This window comes from Polyodon spathula, chromosome 4, assembly GCF_017654505.1.
Source record: "Polyodon spathula isolate WHYD16114869_AA chromosome 4, ASM1765450v1, whole genome shotgun sequence".
Lineage (NCBI taxonomy): Eukaryota > Metazoa > Chordata > Actinopteri > Acipenseriformes > Polyodontidae > Polyodon > Polyodon spathula.
In genome coordinates this window covers 72,654,246-72,673,065 of record NC_054537.1, presented here as the reverse complement: position 1 = coordinate 72,673,065, position 18,820 = coordinate 72,654,246, and the positions used below count along the sequence as shown (strand labels likewise).

The 18,820-nt window shown below is 36.4% G+C and overlaps 1 protein-coding gene across 1 annotated transcript in view; it reads right to left on the bottom strand.

The window, feature by feature from the left end:
- LOC121314830 (dysbindin-like) overlaps positions 1-9,698 on the bottom strand; it is a 97,118-nt gene extending 87,420 nt beyond the window's left edge. Inside the window, exons 1-3 of the mRNA XM_041248536.1 lie at positions 9,446-9,698; positions 8,006-8,059; positions 6,903-6,953 (exon numbers count right to left, since the gene is read on the bottom strand). Coding sequence (XP_041104470.1) covers positions 6,903-6,953; positions 8,006-8,059; positions 9,446-9,501 — 161 coding nt within the window. The 5' untranslated portion in view covers positions 9,502-9,698. The remainder of the gene's footprint in view (positions 1-6,902; positions 6,954-8,005; positions 8,060-9,445) is intronic.
- Positions 9,699-18,820: the final 9,122 nt, after the last annotated feature.

Sequence of the window (18,820 nt, the reverse complement as noted above, 5' to 3'; positions counted from 1 at the left end):
TAGTTTGGATGTGCACACAAAAAAAAAAAAGATCTTTAGTTTGAGCTAAAGTATGTAATGTATTACACTGTTCTTACAGCTCAGCAAATGCAAAAACAGAAAAAGTAATGATAACAATACAGCAGTGAATCATTACTTTCTGTCACGCACAATCAACTCAAACTTTCACTTTTTCCTATTAAAAATTACACTTTTGCAAAAATGTCATACAAGAGGTCTGCTCACTAGTGTAAAAACAAAACACGAAAAAACTAATGGGTAGCAGAAAACTATCTGATATTGTAATTCTGAGACATTTAATAAACCGCAAGCTCCGATCTCCAACTTTCAGGCAATAACTAGTAAATAAGACATGTGCATGAAACAGGTAGGAACATATAGGCCTACCTGTGCCTGTGTACCTCAAACAGGCAGAAAACATTTCAGATGCTGTGTGAATGGCAGTCAGAAACATGAATATTAGCAAAGTGTGCTTCTGCAGCTACCAATCTGACTTACTATACACAGATATATTTTGGTGCTGTGTGAGCCATCCTTTTCTTGGAAAAACAGCAGAACTCAGCTTTAGAACATCAGAACTGAGCTTCAGAACATGAAGCTCTTTTTCATGAAAAAATATTTTGTGACAATACTACTACTACTACTACTACTACTACTACTACTACTACTACTACTAATAATAATAATAATAATAATAATAATAATAATAATAATAATAATAATCTGTGTTATCCATGGAGGACATCTTCAAATATCATTCAGTTTTTTTCCCCCCACCAAAGAACTAATGTTTAGGCCAGGTTGACTAGCCAAGTTTCAAGTACCCTGCTACAAAAAGAGAGTTGTTGACAAGCATTAAATTAATAAGGCATACTGTCAACTATGAATTGACATGTAGCCTATTTTGGGTTTACCCTTATTGACACTGATCCATTCAAATAAGGAAATCAAAACATGTCTATAATAGAAGTTAATACTTGCCCGAGACGCTGATCTAAAAGCTACAGTTTTGCTGAAAGATTCGCTGCCTGCAACCTGCCTGAGAATTAATGTGCATGTTGCTACCTGCCTGAGCAGAATATCTACATGTTTTGGCCTGCTTCACATCGGACTTTGAATTGAAATAAACTGAGGTTATATTATGCTGGTTGGTCCCTAAAATTCTATTTTAAAAGAGCAGAAGGGTACACAGGTAAAACTTAAAACATAAAAAAATGATGTTTTTTGCAAAATACCAGGCCCTTCTTATCGATATTTACCAATAATTCTTGAAATATTGACAGCTTTGAGCCCAACCACTCCCAGAGGTCTTGAGACATTGAAAAAGTAAAATATCAAATTTTGTCATTTAAGTTTCAAGGCACGGTAGCTTGTCAGAATTGGTGCTCCACATGTAATGGCATAGTAAGACCTACAGTACTCTGATTGGTTATCCTTTGCTACGTATAAGCAAACATGTTCAGTGTAGACCATTAGAATTCACCAGGGGTATTCAAACTACCATATGTAGGCACATATAGAAAACAAATGCCAATACTGGAACATCAGAACCCAGGACCACTCATTAAAAAAAATTAACTAAAAAGACATCTGAAGTAAATGTCTAGACAATTACTGCCATAAGACACTTTTATTTTAGATATTTTTGATCGTCGCCAATTTTCTAATCATTTAAATGACATCCAGAAAGCAGATAATCCTCCAGATCAGAAAAACATTTTAGAAAACAATGCTAATTTTAATAATTATCAAAATTACAGTGCTACATGCCTGTCAAAAATATGAAGTACAGATTTTTTTTTCCCCTTGACATATTTAATACTCTTTGTTAAATCTGCTCTTTTATAAATGAGGATTCAAATCTCAATCTTCTGCTGCACACATCAGAAGCATTCATATCTCTGTATAACTGAACTTGAAGTCTAGCTAGAAACCCTGTAAGTTTTAAACAGAACAAGCTTCCAAAGTGACAAGCCAATTTTACAGCACTGTACTGTTTAACACTGATAAGGAATTATCTGGGGAGTTTACACAATCTATGACACCAACGCCTCTTGATTATAATCATTCTGTCAAAAAGAGCGATGCTAGGGACCAAGTTAGGTCACGCAATCTGTTTACTGGAAATGTCTTTAATGTCTAGAAAAGCGAATAAGAAAAAAAATGACAACACGTCTAACATTTTTTTATGGTAATAAATGAAATTAAAAAAAAAAATCCATTCCTTCAAAACCATATTCGGTACAAAGTTAAAGGATTGATTTTAAGATTTCACTGCTTGTTTATAAAGCCTTGCAAAGTCTGGGCACAGTTACTCGAAATACAATGTACCAGACCAAACCCTACAATCTTCAAAACATGTTTTTCTGTTGGGCACAAAACTAGGAGACATTCTGGGTGACCAATAATGTTTCTCTTTTATTCGGTATACTGTACATTTACAATGTTGCCTCATTACTGAAACCCAGGTATGGATTCAAGAGGGCTGAAAACCAACAGACAACCTCTGTTCTCTCTGTCTAGCCAATCGCCTCTTTTTACCAAATGAACCTAAGCTTTGTGTTCCCAAGCTACTTCACACTGGAGGATAGGTTTCAGCTTGTGAGACGAACCAAGCCAAGACCATTTTCCTCTCTAAACCATGGGAACCCAGTGGAAGCTCCTGATTGCATGAACCCGCACTCCACACAGTTGAAGTAAACCACTAGGAATCCGCCCGTTTCATTATTCAAATGTAAGTATGCTGACATTAGTATGATACACAGAGTTTTGCAGATATCTAAGGAACAGCTTGTCCAATTGTGTTCAAACTTTATTTAGCACAAGTTATTATGTACACCATACTCTAGGGATATATGGAGTCTATCTATCTATAGAACCACTTCTCCAGTTGAGATGAAAATTAAAAAGGCATAAGCACAAGTTATTAAGGGTATTAGAATCTGGGGGCACAAGCCTGTCTATCTGTCTGCCAAATGTATAATTTTACATGTACATACAGGAGATATACTCTAGGTCTTAGTGATCTACATTTTTCTATTACTGATAGCTCTAACTTTGAATGAACGGTTTTGGCTGGGGATAAATGTCACGGACAAGCCTGTTGTAATGGCAGAGAGATGTCCCTTGATTTTGAAAAGTTATTAGGCTGAGAGGGTATTTCTCTACACAGACAAAGAAAGGTACTCATGTTTAAGGCCTAACCAAATTATACCATTTCAAATATAAATTATATATATATATATATATATATATATATATATATATATATATATATATATATATATATATATTTAAACTTAAGGTAACATTTACAAATTCCATTGTATAATGTGCATGTCTCATAAAACAAGCTCCTTTTGTGTGCTTAAAGCAGGGAGGTAAAGCCTAGAATAACACTAAGTTATTCTAGGCTATATAACTTAAGTATATTAATATTAAATGGGATTTAAAAATGCATATTTGCCCTTGCTTAGGCCGTTGTATACAAGACCAAATAATTAGGAATGAATACATTAGACAAAATGTGAACTTCATTGTTTATTACAGCAGTTTACTTAAATTAACAAAACTGAAACATAATAGAATTGACCAATGAAATCAAGGAATGCAAATCTGACTGCATTACAAACAGAAACAAATTAAATTAATCCCTGCACTGCATGGTTTACTGTAGTGATTTTCAATACAGTAATACTGTTTTAAATTATGGTCTGAAATGCAATTTAGGAAGAAAACATATGCTTGCATTTACAGATCAACAAGATGATTTGTACTGAAAACAAAATGGTGGGTATAATAGAAGTTAATTAAATAATGGGAGTTTATAATTTGAAAAAAGCATATTAAATGTAATACAGTAATCCACCGCGTATCTGCCAGTCACATATCCGCCCTGACCATTTATCCGCCATGATAAATCTCTTCAGCAACGTTAGTTTAATATTGAACAGAGAAGATTAGTTCAGATCCTACCAAACTTTTCATACACTGTGCTGTATGTGCTCCGTGCGCTGCCATTGCTGGTAGTGTCACATGAGCTGTTCAGTGTGTTGATATCTAAATAAATCCTGTTCGCCTGCTGGGTGTATCAACTTCAACCTCTGTCTCAACTTCAACCGATCGTCTCGCTGTCCTTCCTGTCACTCAGCAGTGAATGCACTCACCCACACAGCAGGCAGCTACTCCGTCACAAGCATTCATACCCTGTATCAAACAAGGGATTTAGGGGAGCTCACTAATAAAAGTTGAATCTCAAAACAATAATTGTGAATATAGTAATTGTTATTGCCGTGTACAATTATATTTAGAACAGGATTCATTTATCTGCCCTTACTCTGGCCCCAACATTACTGCATATTCTAGCACTTTATGGAGCCTATTTAAATGTAGATCACTACAATCTGTTTGGCTGCTATGAAAGCAAACACAAAAGATATTCAACAAAAAGTACCTTTCTAGCACCTCACTAAATGTTTGCTTTACTAAGCTCATAATTACAATACAGTGCATGTTTTTCAGACTGTATTATTCAATGAGCTCTGAAATCTTCAAATTCTAAAGTGTTGAACCACTTATCCTAAATAAGCCGTGGAAATGGAAGAAAACTGGAAACAGGTGCTCTGATAAAGAGTTGATACTGGTGGAAAATGCATATTTTTTATTTTATACCACAAGCGTGATATACATTTTTGTTATTTCCTTGAGAATGAGTTTAGCCAAGAAATGCCAGCTACAGATCTGCCTGCGTTTGACTTACCTGTCTTAATGAACGGGCAATATGCTTTTCAGGTAACTGCAGGAAACAGAGGCTGCAATCCCCAATTCTAACTTCCATGCGGTCATGTAATATTACTGTTTAAAACCCTGCAACCTTGAAATCTAAAATACCAAAAATAATAACGATTTTAAAACTACAGATCGATGAAATTTCTAACAAAGCGCATTTCACAAAAATACAACTAATAAAACGGTATTACAACCTTGTAACAGTGGGAAGCATTTTACAGGAAACCATACAACTGGAATGAGCTTTAAAGCAACATCAATATTAAATATGTAAATACATTGTTGTATAACCCACAGACAGCTATACTGTATAAATTAATGACAAAAACATATGCTTGAATATACATGGATCGCTTGCATGAGTACAGTGCAATTTTAAAAGCTGTTACTGTACAATCATGGGATATATTAGAAATGCAGAAAGGAGCACATTGACAGTATTAATGTATAAATAATTCGGACATCATCAAAAAGACGTCAAGTACAGGTCTCTAGTCGTTTTTTCTCCAAAAAGCTGAAAAAACCTTTCAATGGCCGAGACCAATTGGAGCTGACAGAAGCCAAAAAAATAAAGGGGGCGGATCTGAGCAATACACATAGCCCTCGCACCACAGAGATAACACAGACATAAACATCCCACATCCAGCGCTCAAAGAATACCACGGACACTTGCAGAGCTTTTTGAGATGTTATAGTAATAAAATAATTACTTGGATGAGGAGTTTGGTGATAAAAACGAGTGATCAGGAGATGATTTAAACCAGTATGAACGACTATGAAGAGGTATGTGATAAATACAGCGAACAAGGGGTGGGGCAGGGCTAGAAATGCAGTACTGAGTGTCCTGTTGATATGTGTGAAAATAAATTGGGTCTGACGTGTCTGACAGGCGCTGAATAAATGGACCACAAAGGGTTGAACAAATCCTAAACAGAAATGATCTTGTTAAAGCGGTAGCCCACTTTGACAGAGCGAATGAATCTCCCTCCCGGTCTGCGAGAGCACTGTATAACAGGAACAGTGTGCCCCGGTTTGGTAGTTCATTCCAGGGTCAGTCAGAAGCCAGCCATCCAGGAAGGGGGTGGAGTCACAATGCCAGAAGTTATCACCCTAATGCGGTATGCGATGTGTCAGTCATGGATTGAAGGATACGTGATTGAACTAGCTATCACAGGGGGCATGACAAACGGTATTTCAGGGGATGTGATGATGCAATCCTTTTGTTATGGTCATCGCAAGGACCGAGAAAGGAAACTAAGTGTTAAAACGTATAGTAAGCGTTAAGTGTTTTGTTTGTTTGTGATTCTAACTGTCACTGTTTGTCATTGTTCGACAGCCAGTACGAACCACGAGCTGTCGCTACGAGCCAGCACCAAACTCGGACCACACTGCACCACTGTATCACCACTGCTGTCTTTCACTGCACCTGCACAACAGCACTCACCGTCTGGAGAAGTGACCATGTCTGTATTGTGTGTTACTGTTACTGTATTATTATTTCAGGACTGAAACCTGTGGTTTATTTGCTGGCGATACTCATTGCTGTGTAGAGCCAGTATTATTACTTAAAAGGTGACAAACTGTATTCAGAATAAAAAAACAGTTTGGACTGTGAACTTTGTTTTCTGTCGTTGTTTGAGCACTTGCATCACCTCTACACCTGCTCAATACTAACCACTTGGCCACATCCATTAAATTGTTAAAAAGCTCTCTGGCACACCCAGCTGGAAAAGGAAAGCACTGGTTTTATACTTCAAGCTGAACCACATGATAACTGCATTACACTGTGCCGTGCCTTGAGGTACTGCAGATTTACCATGGTGCCAGGGAAGTTTTCCACAGAACCCACTGTACTATGTCAGGATCCCCAACAATGTCCCAGTTGTGTTAGATAACAATGTGATTACACCACATTCATTGTATTTAATTATTCAGAGTCATAGGAAATTCAAATCTGCTTAAGTTCTAGACTTAAATCAAAATGTTTACAACAATAAAGATGTTCCTCGCTAAGGCTAATATGTTGTTGCATGATATGTAGAATATAACCAAATCTCCATTGCATGACAGACATTATACAAAACAGCACCTGCAAACATTTTACTTGGACAAACCTGTTAAGTAGCTCTACTCCTGCTGAAAACTTCGGTTGATGGTCCTCTCGTCTAAAAAAAAAAAAAAAAAAAGGACAATATCAATTAGACAAAGCATACAGCCCACAGTTAATATGAATTGTTTATTTTTATTTGTTTTAGATTGCTCCTGCATGAATACATATTCACATTTTGTATATCAAGTTTTGTTTCCTCGCGACAATGTAAAAACCTTTAAAATCTAATAGAATCAGAGTGAGGGAAAGCTTTGGACTACTTAGGCCCACAGTAAAAACTGTAATAGCTCAAACTGGTGTGCAATGGAGTCTTCCATACTTGGAATTTAAATTACCCAGGCCAACAAAACTACTGTCTGACCGTTACGTTAACCGGACCTCTGCTGGTCTACTAAGGAAGACACTACTGGTTAACAGCATGGGATCTGCTGTCTGGTTAGGCCCTGATACAACTCCATTCTCATTCCACTTGTTTTTTAGCAATACAGAACCTTTTCACTGGAAGAATCCCACAGCAATCTGAGACATGTGCGTTTGGGCATTATTAGACAATGCTTTTAGATTTGTAATATAGAAGGCAGCATTTATATCAGTGTCTTACACTGCATTCCATTTTGTAAGGAAGGGGATGATTGGTCATAGGAACCTGCAAGATTGTTCAGTGTTCTTTCTTAATGCCACCTTATGCATTTGCCCCCCTTTTTTACCCTATTGATATGTAGAACAATGGGACTTGCACGTTTGGGGTGGACCAAAAAGTCATGTGCTCAAACATTTTCATGACTCAAACAGAATGCAACTGATGAAGAGACTTTAAATCTTTCTTTAGCAATGCTGAAAATGTTTATAGAACCAGAAGGGCAACCGAATGATGTTATGGCAGTCACTAGCTAGTACTGTTTTGTTTACTGAATAGTAACATTGCAAAATGTTCAGACAGAATTGTGTTAATTTCAATGAATTAATCTCTGCCCCTGAATTTACCTGCAAAGATCATCCTACTTGCACAAGTTACATATACCACCCAAAAACTCTGGAATGTATTCAGTACATATACAGATACAGAGATTGTAATTCTGAACACTAAGAACAGATACATGGCCGTACCTCTGCTTCTTCTTGACCTTTGCTTCTTTTGACTTGTCACTCAGCGTTTTGATCCTGAAAAATGTGCCACATAAATTATTAATGATAAACTAAAATGCTTTGTGATACTTTACCTCATGAATTAGGTCATTTGACAAATATAAACCCACAACTTATATGTTACAGGCATATTGTGAAATCAAGCATTTTGCGAAATGCCTAAAACTTTCATGCACTATTTTCATGTTTTACTCCGTCATTTTGTGAAATGCCTCAATATTTTAGGCATTTTGCTAAATGACGGCCGTTATAGGCATTCTATTACACTATTTGACTGATTAAAGGCTTTCAGTCATTATGCGAAATGACTGTTTCACACGGTTATTACATGACATTTTTAAAAGTTTAATTGCATTTCATGAAATGACTGGTGTTAACAACATTACACTATTTGACCGATTAAAGGTAAATTCGGAGTGAGGAGTCATTTTTGTGTTAGCACTGATTACACACATGAATTTTTAAAATGTCAACTTTTCATAATGTTTACTGCATTTCTTGTGATTTATAACAAATGGTCATAATGACAGAAGCCTGAGAACAACACACCATCCATACTTTACCTTTAAATTCATTCTACGGGTTTTAACCAACAACTACCTATTGTTATTTTACATTTGTAAACGTGTAAATCTAGGAGCTTTTTGCAATCACTCGTGTGTTATATTAATTTTTTTTGTATTAATTTAATATTGTTTCGCGCCCTATAGTGAATACAGAATCAGGTTTGTGCACTACTAAAACCTTCCGAATATCTGCAGTTGTTTAGAATTGTCCGCCCACATAACTCGACTTACTTTCACGTCTTTAGTTTGCAGGCGACGCTATATTACATTTCCTATAAGCCACTATAATTAGAAACTGAAGTAAACCACTTCAGGCAACAATCACATGACAGTCAGCCCTGTGCAATTTAAGAGAATGTGCAAATACGAAAAACAGTTTCATCATTTAGTCTCTGTAGAACTTTTTCAAAGTCCAGTTTCAAAGGCAACTGACAACAAACAGAATAGGCTTTGTAGTGTTAGCTGCCACTGGATTTAAAATATGTTCCTGAAACTGTACAATTTCAAATTTTATTACACAAAATTAAATTGCTTAGCCAAGTAGTTTTGGAATTCACTAAGCTTGCCTCACATTATTTTCCGTAAATGTAACGGATAGATTTGGTCATCGTTCGATTTAATACGTCAGATTGGAGCGAATTTACAATGCGAATACTGTCAAGAAATTTAATTTAAAATAAGCCGATATAATTGCAAAACAGTACCTACATTTTCGTTTTGAATATTATTACAGCACTATTCGTGAATGCTTTGTCGCGGGATAGTGTTGGTAATCACGATCCCCTCTGTGGCTGTGATAATACAGTTAAAAGGTTGTTAAATATAAAATACTAACCCCGTTGTGAAATCCTGCTGCACAGTCAGAAGCTTCTCTCTGAAATTCTCAAACATGTTCCGTTTCTTTTCTGTTTATCAGGTCTAATTTTCATGTCAGTTATATTATGTATCACTGTGTTGAAGCAGCTCCAGAATGTCCCATTTAAGAATTCTAATTACAAACCCATGGTCATCGACTCTGTGCAACACAAAGTAACAAACGCTATCCTCCAAATAGTAAATATCCCTGACCTTCCACGGTTTACTTCCTGGTTCTAAAAACGTACCCACATGCACGCTGCAAAAGCGTTATGTCGTCACACTGTTCTGACCCGCAAGCATACAACTTTGGAGTGAAAAGCAGCTCATTTGTAGTGTGTGTGTTGTTGTTTTTTTGTCATTTTGTCATTGAAAGGTTCCAGTCTGGTCATTGTGTATTTTATTATTTTTAGGTAATACATACAAGACAGGATATATTAAAATAAAGTTACCTATTATAAAGTGATGAGAGTATGGAAAGGTATTTATCATTGGAGAAATCTCACTCCTTATAAGTCTTGTCCTATTCCTCAGGGAGCTTTGAGATCAACAGAAAAAAAGAGCCCCTTTATCACTATGAAGAAAATAGCATCTATTTTTAAATAGCCTCTTATAACCTTGTACCTTATTCACATGCCTAGTACATTTTTTAATAGACTAGTACCAAGGGACTTGCGAGATAGTGGCTATGTTAACAAAAGCTATGTTTAATTGTTTTTTTAAAAGCCTTTGTTAATTCACCAGATTTATAACACACACACACACACACACACACACACACACACACACACACACACACACACACACACACACATGGTATATTAGTATTAGAATTATATTGTATATATATATATATATATAGATATATATATATATATAATATATATATATATATATTATATATATATAAATTAATGTCTAACAACTATGAAAAACTAAGTAACCCAACATATACACTGCTTCAAACAAGTAAGAGATATAACAAATAAACATTCATAATCTTTACATTTTAATATACTTCTATCTAATTGGAAATAAGTAAATACCTTTATTGTGTTGTTTGAAGCACTGTAGAACAAATTCTCATAACACACCCCCCTCCGCTGTTCCCTTCATCACAGAGCACAAGCAGTTTCAGTGGATCACACACCAGTGTTACCCCTTGCACTGTGTTTACTCAATGTGTAATGCATTCTTATGCACAGTACACTAAAACCATTCCCACCACATGCAGTTAAAATCGTTTCCCAAAATAACCCCTTAAATTCTCAAGGGGGTCCCATTGCCCCAAAACTCTGAAACTGGCCCAAACCCAAAGGAGGCAGGCAGAGCTGCTTCTCTACCCAGCTAAGAATGCTTTGCAGTGTGAACTGCCCCCATGATCACGCTTTATGTGGTTCTGTCATAGTGTACATATAATGCAATGGCACAGGCCTTACACTATTGTATGTGAAAATGTGAAATTGACCAGACATGCCAATCTTGTTTTCATGAAAAACACATATTTTGAGGTTAAACTGTAATAAACCCATTATTTACAATATGTATTCAACATAAACAGTGACAGAAGCTCAATTCTGTGTATGTGTTTGTACAAAGTGTGTGACAACAGTGCGTTTAGCTGAGCTTGAATAAAAACTTGAGCTTTGTAAAGCTCTCTCATCTCTTGCTTTTGTTGCTTTGGTCTTCTGCAGCCAAAACCGAGTTTGCATCCAGAAAAGTTAATTCAAAGTTCAGTGAGACAACACAGCAATATCTGACAAGCACTTGACTGGAATAACAATTACAAGAGCAACTCAACCAATGTGCTGCCACCCACATGCAGTATGAGATGTCAAGCTATGTGCTAGGGGGACTGGGAATATGGGATTCAGTTCCAGCTCTGTGGAGCTACAGCTGTAAGTGTCATGACTCATGAGCTCATTTCAGTGTTCAGCATTCATTCAGAGAAGCACCCACTAAGAAGTATGTCTTTTTGCTGTTGAAACTGTAGGGTTGTAGGCTATGTAAATATTTTATTATTGGAAAACCAAATGCAAAAATAAATACATATTGGGAATGTAGCACCCAAAAGATTAAAACAATAAAGTACTTACCTGCAAGAATAATTGAATGTTTGTGAAATATCTGAAAAATGTTTGTGTGAACACTAAAGTCCTGTAGTCTGGGAGGCAGCCTGTTGGTGGCGGTGTCTGAGGTAGACAGAACGGTGTTGTTGCTTGCTCTGACCACTGAAGCGAACGCAGCAAAACCAACTCTGTCTTTCTTAACTAAGGTTAGTATATTGAAGGTTTAATACGCGTTTTATTAAGTAATAACTTTGTATTATGTTGCTTCTGTTATTGTCTAATTGCTCCTTAAGAAGCTGATAAAAAAAATGTTAAATATTTCATACCTGTCAAGGTCCCAGGACACTTGACCCAGAGATTTTTAGAAGGGATAGCGTGAAGCGAGCGAAGCGGCACAGGGGAAAAGGAGGGGTCTGTGATTTTTTATTTAAATATAGATGCTCAGAAACTAAACTGGAATACAGCATAAGTGAGTTAGTGTAGCCTTAGAGATGATGGCGTTGAACCATGGTGGTGCTTTGAGTTGGATGTTATATGCCCAAGTGGCAGACTTTCAATCTCTCAAGACTCTTTCATGGATGTTGGAATCATAACAGCAGCTGTCACTGTTCAGTTTGCAGGAAACCAGGCTCTGAATGGTGTCCTTTCCCAAGCCAGCCCTGAGCATGCAGAATGCTCTCTCACTGCTGGCATTTGAATGGGGAATGACGACTAGAGCCTTCATTAGTCTTTACAAAATAGGGAATCTTGGTTGACCTGCAGTTGTCATCTGTCCAACCTTTCCCCAGTACTTGTACAGCTTCTCTTCAGATGGAAGATCTTCAGGGTCAGTGCGCTGGTAATCAGTGAACTCTTCTCTCAGGGCAAACAGATCATGTTCTTTCACAATGTGAGGGAACTGCTTGGCCATAAGGATCACTGCAAAAAGAAAGGATAAATACTATAAAAAGGCTAAATTATAGTTAAATATAGTAGGTGTATGCAGTTTTAACCTTCAATTTTGTATAGTAATCAAAAAAGCCAAAAACTAATAATATTATTAAACGTGTCCCTAGAGGGAAGTTTTTTTCTGACCGGAAGATTGGTCTTGAAAACGAGAGGGTCACGGTCAAAACGAGAGACGACTGGACCACATGAATATTTCTGAGGAATACAGGTACAGTGCGATTATTAGCAACACAGTAAACCATACTATGCAAGTTACCATGAGGGGGAGCCCTGATGTTGCAAATTTTGATGAGAATATCTCATCTCGCATTGAGGGATGTCACACCATTCTTGCTCCGCAGAGATTACAAAATTTGTGGTGGGCAAATTGGGGATGATTCTTCTAATATTGTGAGTAGTATTTCCAAGCAAATAGATGAAAGCTTGAAGCAACAGTGAGTCTGAAATAATTAGAACTGTACTCAAGAGTAATAAAACCTGGAAACTTAAAAAAATATGTTGACAGACAAAAATGTTCTTACACTTGCAGAGTTGAAAAACTTTTTAAAAGCACACTTGGGTGAGAGAAACAACACAGAGCTTTTTCAGGAATTAATGAGTTCCAAACAAAATATACAAGAATCCCCACAACAGTTTATTTACCGAATGATGGGGCTTAAACAAAAGATATAGTTTGAAGAACGCTAGTTAAATATAGAAATTTAATATGATCAAGCAAAAGTGTAGCGAGAATTTATCCATACTGTCTACCAAGGCCTCAATGTTAAGCACAGCAGTACCTGGTGAGATCTGAAACCCTACCAATCTCACTCACACTCTTGCGACACAAGCTGTGCCAACATTGCTTAAGGCAGGGGAATGCAAACACTGGGTCATGGGGTGCCCTATGAAGTTTTCTGATCCGGGAAACATGAATCGATCGCTGACGAGGGACTACCAATGATCAGGGAAGAAGATAGGTCCCAGTTGTGTGTGGTATGCACATTAAGGCCTCAGGTTCTGTTCTGCTCACTGTCCAAAACACTTAAATATTGTTCACAAGAGTGTCGGTATAAGGCTGAGGATGTAAAAATGTAAGCCGCGCTGAAAAAAAAAGTTATTTCACCAGAAAGAAAATGCATAGCGCAGTCCATTGAGAACAGTCACATCTCTAGATAGAGTATTGCACAACTAGTTGGAGGAATAGGCTTGCTGGAGTATTACATTAATGGCATTGCTGTAATGGATACAGGAGCTCAAGTCAGTATATTAGATAGAAAATGGAGAAAACAACACATATTCAAACATACTGTACGTCTACTTGATGAGCTAATGGGAGTGCAAGGTAAATTAGATGTGATAGCAACAAATGGCATGTTGATTTACCTGGCATTGACAGTATCCACCCTACTATACATGCACCCTTCTTAATTAGCCAAATAGCTTTAGAGAGACTTATTTTGAGATTCAATGACATTGAGGAGGTAATTAGAGCAAATAGCAGTGGGGCTGAGGATGGTGTTAAAGGCCTGGCACATCTGCTGAGCAAAGTAATGGGAAGTGAAAAAAACAAAGCCAATGGACTTGTAAGTTGGTTTCAAGAAGAAGAGAACAGTTTCCCTGTAAAAACTGGAAGAAAGTGCATTGGAATACCCAAGGGGCAGGTAGTTAATGCAAAGGGTAGAGTTGACTTCAAACACCACAGTATTGGGAACGTAGCAGTATTTGATAATCCAGCCTTGGAAGACCTTGATGTTAGTGAATGGGTCATAAGCAGTCCTGAAAGCTCAACCTCTACAATTACAGTACCTGTTTACAATTGCACTGCTCATCACATACTCATACCAAAAATAACTGTTTAAGTAAATATTCAGTTTATTCAGCCACTGAAAGAGCTGTGATGGAGGATGCCAACACAACATCTGACATCCTGGTAAAGATATGATTATATGATCTCCTTCAATCCAGAGATGAAGGGAAACAGTAAACTCACCTCACCACCAAAGAAGAAACAGCAGCACAAGAATCAGACAGGTCAGTTATCCTCAAGGATGCCTGTGACATAGACAAAGAACATCAAGCTGTTATACCAATTCATTGATGAACTGATCTGTCCTCCAGTCCATGCCTACCCAGACTTTAGCATGCTATTTGTCTTACACACTGATGTGTCAGAAAAAGTGCTTGCAGCAGTTCTTTATCAGAAGAAGGGAAACTAAGGATAACTGTATATGGCTCTATGATGCTGACAGCAGCTGAATGAAGTTATCACCTTCATTCTGGAAAATTATAATTTCAGTCTCTAAAATGGTCTGTTTGTGAAAGGTTTAGGGATTATTTGTTTTATGCTTTACCATTTACACAGACAACAACCTGCTGACCTACACCATGAGCTCTGCAAGACTGAATGCAGTTGGACACCACTGGGTTGGAGAACTTGCTGACTTTAGTTTTGACATAAAATACAGTCCAGATAAAGCTAATACAGACTCAGACACTCTTTCAAGACTTCCAGTGAATACTGACAGGTGCATAACTGAATACACGGAAGAACTAACACAGACTTCGTATCAGCAGTGTGGCAAAGAAACAAAATGGTTGAGAAAGGAGATGTGCCATGAGTAGTAGCTCTCAGCACTACTGCTGAATGTGACAGTGATAAACTAAATATTATTGAATTATTACCAACAATACCACTGAGAGAACTGAGGAAGGCACAACAGAAAGATACGATTATTGGGAAGGTAAAGAGAGAAATGAGATACCAACCAGTAGGGAGAGAGAACGCATGGACAAAACCATGAAAAGACTGATGCAAAAATGATCTAAATTGAAATTGAGAAGGGATATGCAATATGAGAAAACAGATCATTCTCCCAGAATAATTTAAGTTGATGGTCCTCAAGAACCTTTATGATGACATGAGACATGTAGGGACAGAGAGAGTCATGGATCTCATAAGAGAAAGATTCTATTGGCCTTTTATGAAGACAGACATACAGAAAATAGTAACTAATGTAACTATGTAAATGCCCATGTGTGACAGGAATGGCTGAGGTGGTGACATCAGGCAAGAAGCAGGAACAAAACACAAGGCAAATACTGAGGTGCAAAAGGTACTGCAGCGCTGTTTATTTTTAAACACAAATCAAATATTTTAACAAAACAGCACTGCTCACAAGCAAAAATAAAGTTTAAATAAAAACAAGTCACTAACACAAAACTGTACAGGGCCTTCACTGTTACTATAGTCTTTATTTTACTTTCAGTCTGACTTCTCTGTCTTGCTCGCTCTAGTTCTTCCTTCGAACACCCCCTGGAACAGGGAGAATTGCAGGATTTTATATTAGTGCTGAGGGATTAACCAGCTATCAATTATCTGATTATCCCTCGGTCACATTCTTCACGGGTTTTCTAATTACAAACTGGCAGAGGACGAGTTTATGCAACACAGGATAAATCTGGGAAAGCTGAAAGGATTTCAAGGATTTTATTCCCAGGTTTGGTTATCCTGTATGGATACATCATGATCAAGGGCGTGAATTTGAGAACAATTTGTTCAGAAAGCTTGAATAGTTATCTGGGGTTGAGTGCTCATGCACCACATTGTACCACCCACAGGGTAGCTCAGCTGAAAGGCTCAGTATAGCACTGTTGCAGATACTGAGAACACTGGGAGAAAAACTGATGCTAGTAAATGACTTAAAACTAAAACATCCAGAACTTGTAGAAACAGAACAACAGAGTGCCATGCTTGTGTGATAAAAGAATGTGCATCTCCATCATCTGACTCTGTGAAGGAGGAATGATTCCAGCAACTTACCTCTATCACCATTGCCACAGAGAGTCACCAAAACGACATGGTACAAGTTGATGACTTAATTCCAGATTCTTTTGAGTCCCCAAGCTTTGATCCAAGAGCTGTGAACACTGGAAACGGATTCATTTTGCTTGAAGCAGAAGGAAGCCATGCCAATAGTGACCAGCAATGGAATCTAGCTGAACCAGAAGAAGGCAATGAAAAGCAACACCGAATTGGTGAAAATATTAAAAGTCATAAAACAGCTTAGAAAAAGCATCAACAGTAAAATTCCATCTTATTAGCATTGATAATTGATACCTATTTTAGTACCACATTTTATTTCCATTGTTTGTATAAAGTACCAAATGAAAATGTATCAATACAAATGTGTTTGATGTGTAAATTCATGACCTCTTTAACATTGTGTTACCAAATAGCACTCTCCCAATCCCATTTCTCAGTTGACCATAAGTCATATTCCTTAATTAAATATAATATGTTACGAAACTGAGTCCTGGACTTCACTTTATTTAAAATCTGTGGTCAGATATACAAAGCTATTGCCCCAGTGTAATTTTTTTTTTTTTTTGTGAAATAAAAACTACTTTTAAGCAGTATAGTTAGACTAAAATAGTGGAGCACACTTTACACTGGAACAAAAGCTTAGTACATCTAGACCAGTAACTAAACAAATGAATGCAGTCAATTACTTTGTCTATAGACTCAGTACTTCACATGTACATACAATTCATACAAAATAATGACATTCAGACCCATCATTGAAATGAATCTGTCATCATTATTATTCATGAAATCATCCCTGATTACTTGCACTTTTCCCAAGAGGGCACTTCGCATTTACATGTGCCAAGGAAACTTGAGAAATCATACCTTTTATTGAGGCCCTGCTGCATGTGGTATATTTAAATAGATTTTATAAACCACTTGTGATATCTACATACAGACCATATTTGACAGATTGAAGTGTACCGTAAGTGAATTGAGTTCTACCCTTATTGACATTGGTCCATGTCTCAAAAAGTCACAATCACAAGAACTAGCAATGAACCCCCAAAAGACAAAAGGCCCTTTTCTTTTTATTTGTTCACTGGATTATGCATAACAGTTTTTGTAATGTATCCACAGCAAATGGAACTTGTCATTGTCATACTCTGTAAAGCAATGAGATGTCTACTATATAAAATAAAATCATTTAGTCAGGACAACTCTTATGATTTAAAACAAATTTTTATTATTATTAGAAAATAAAAATAGTTGACTTAAGTATATCTCATATACTGAAACAAAATTTTGATTGACTTCTCTCAGCCGACAGCAAGATAGACAGTTTATCTATCTATCTATCTATCTATCTATCTATCTATCTATATATCTATCTATCTATATATATATATATATATATATATATATATATATATATATATATATATATATATATATATATATAATATATATAAGAGAGAGTGAGAGAGAGAGAGTTGTGAAATTATTGTTCATTTTGAATAGAATTAGTTGCCATTTTGTTAACTTGTTGAATTTGAGCTGTGAGAACTAAAAAAAAAAACAGAGTAAAACAAGCATGTAGAACAGATGTATATATTATGCACCATTATGGTTTACTACTTATACAGGTTTAACCTTTTCTAGTAGATTTTCAAAGCTCTGGAGGCAGAAACAGATATTCAAAATGCCTATATTTTGCATTTCTATGAGTTCCTATTTCTTTTTAAATGTAATAAAATCTATTTAGGTATTTCAGCTTTTCAGTTATTTTTTCAAATGAATTAAATAATGCATATGTCTAAAAACCTTTAAAACTTTTAAACTGTTGTACTACTCTAAAAAAAAAAAAAAAAGTTTGACTTTAATAAATGGTGATTTAACAAATTTTATGCAGCAAGTGACGTCAGAGCCTATACCTTTTGCAGTGTCTATCTCTAAAACAGGGAGTTTCAGAACACCCATTAGGAACTGTTAAAAAATATTTGAAAGTCAATCTTATCACATATAAACAAATGATTAAACAAACTCCTCAGAATCTTCTAAAAATTTACTTTCTATATGGCCTGCAAATTTAAAATTAGCCATCAGTATGATAAAAAACAAAAAAAAATGATGACCAGGAAATATATCAACAGCATGTACAGAATCTGATATTATCAATATCATATGCAAAATTGTTTCATGACGATTGGATAAGCTTTTCTCTAGATGTAAGGAAAAAATGTGACGTGTGACATATTTACGTACAACCACCTCCATCATATTCCCTTTGCAGGGGATAGCACCCCCAGGGAGGATAATAAAACAAGTGTATTATAGTGAAGCAACACTGGCATGGCCTTTTATAGACCACAACTTTATACATAAAAATGAATCTACTGTGGTCCTGATATGGTACATTTGTTCACACCATATCATTTTACCACGTAGTACCATTCCACCAAATGCTTCTATGCTACCATTGCCTCAACCTGAGATAGGAAATAAGACTACAGTAAACCAATCTCCCAAATGCCATCAGAGTCACTTCTGT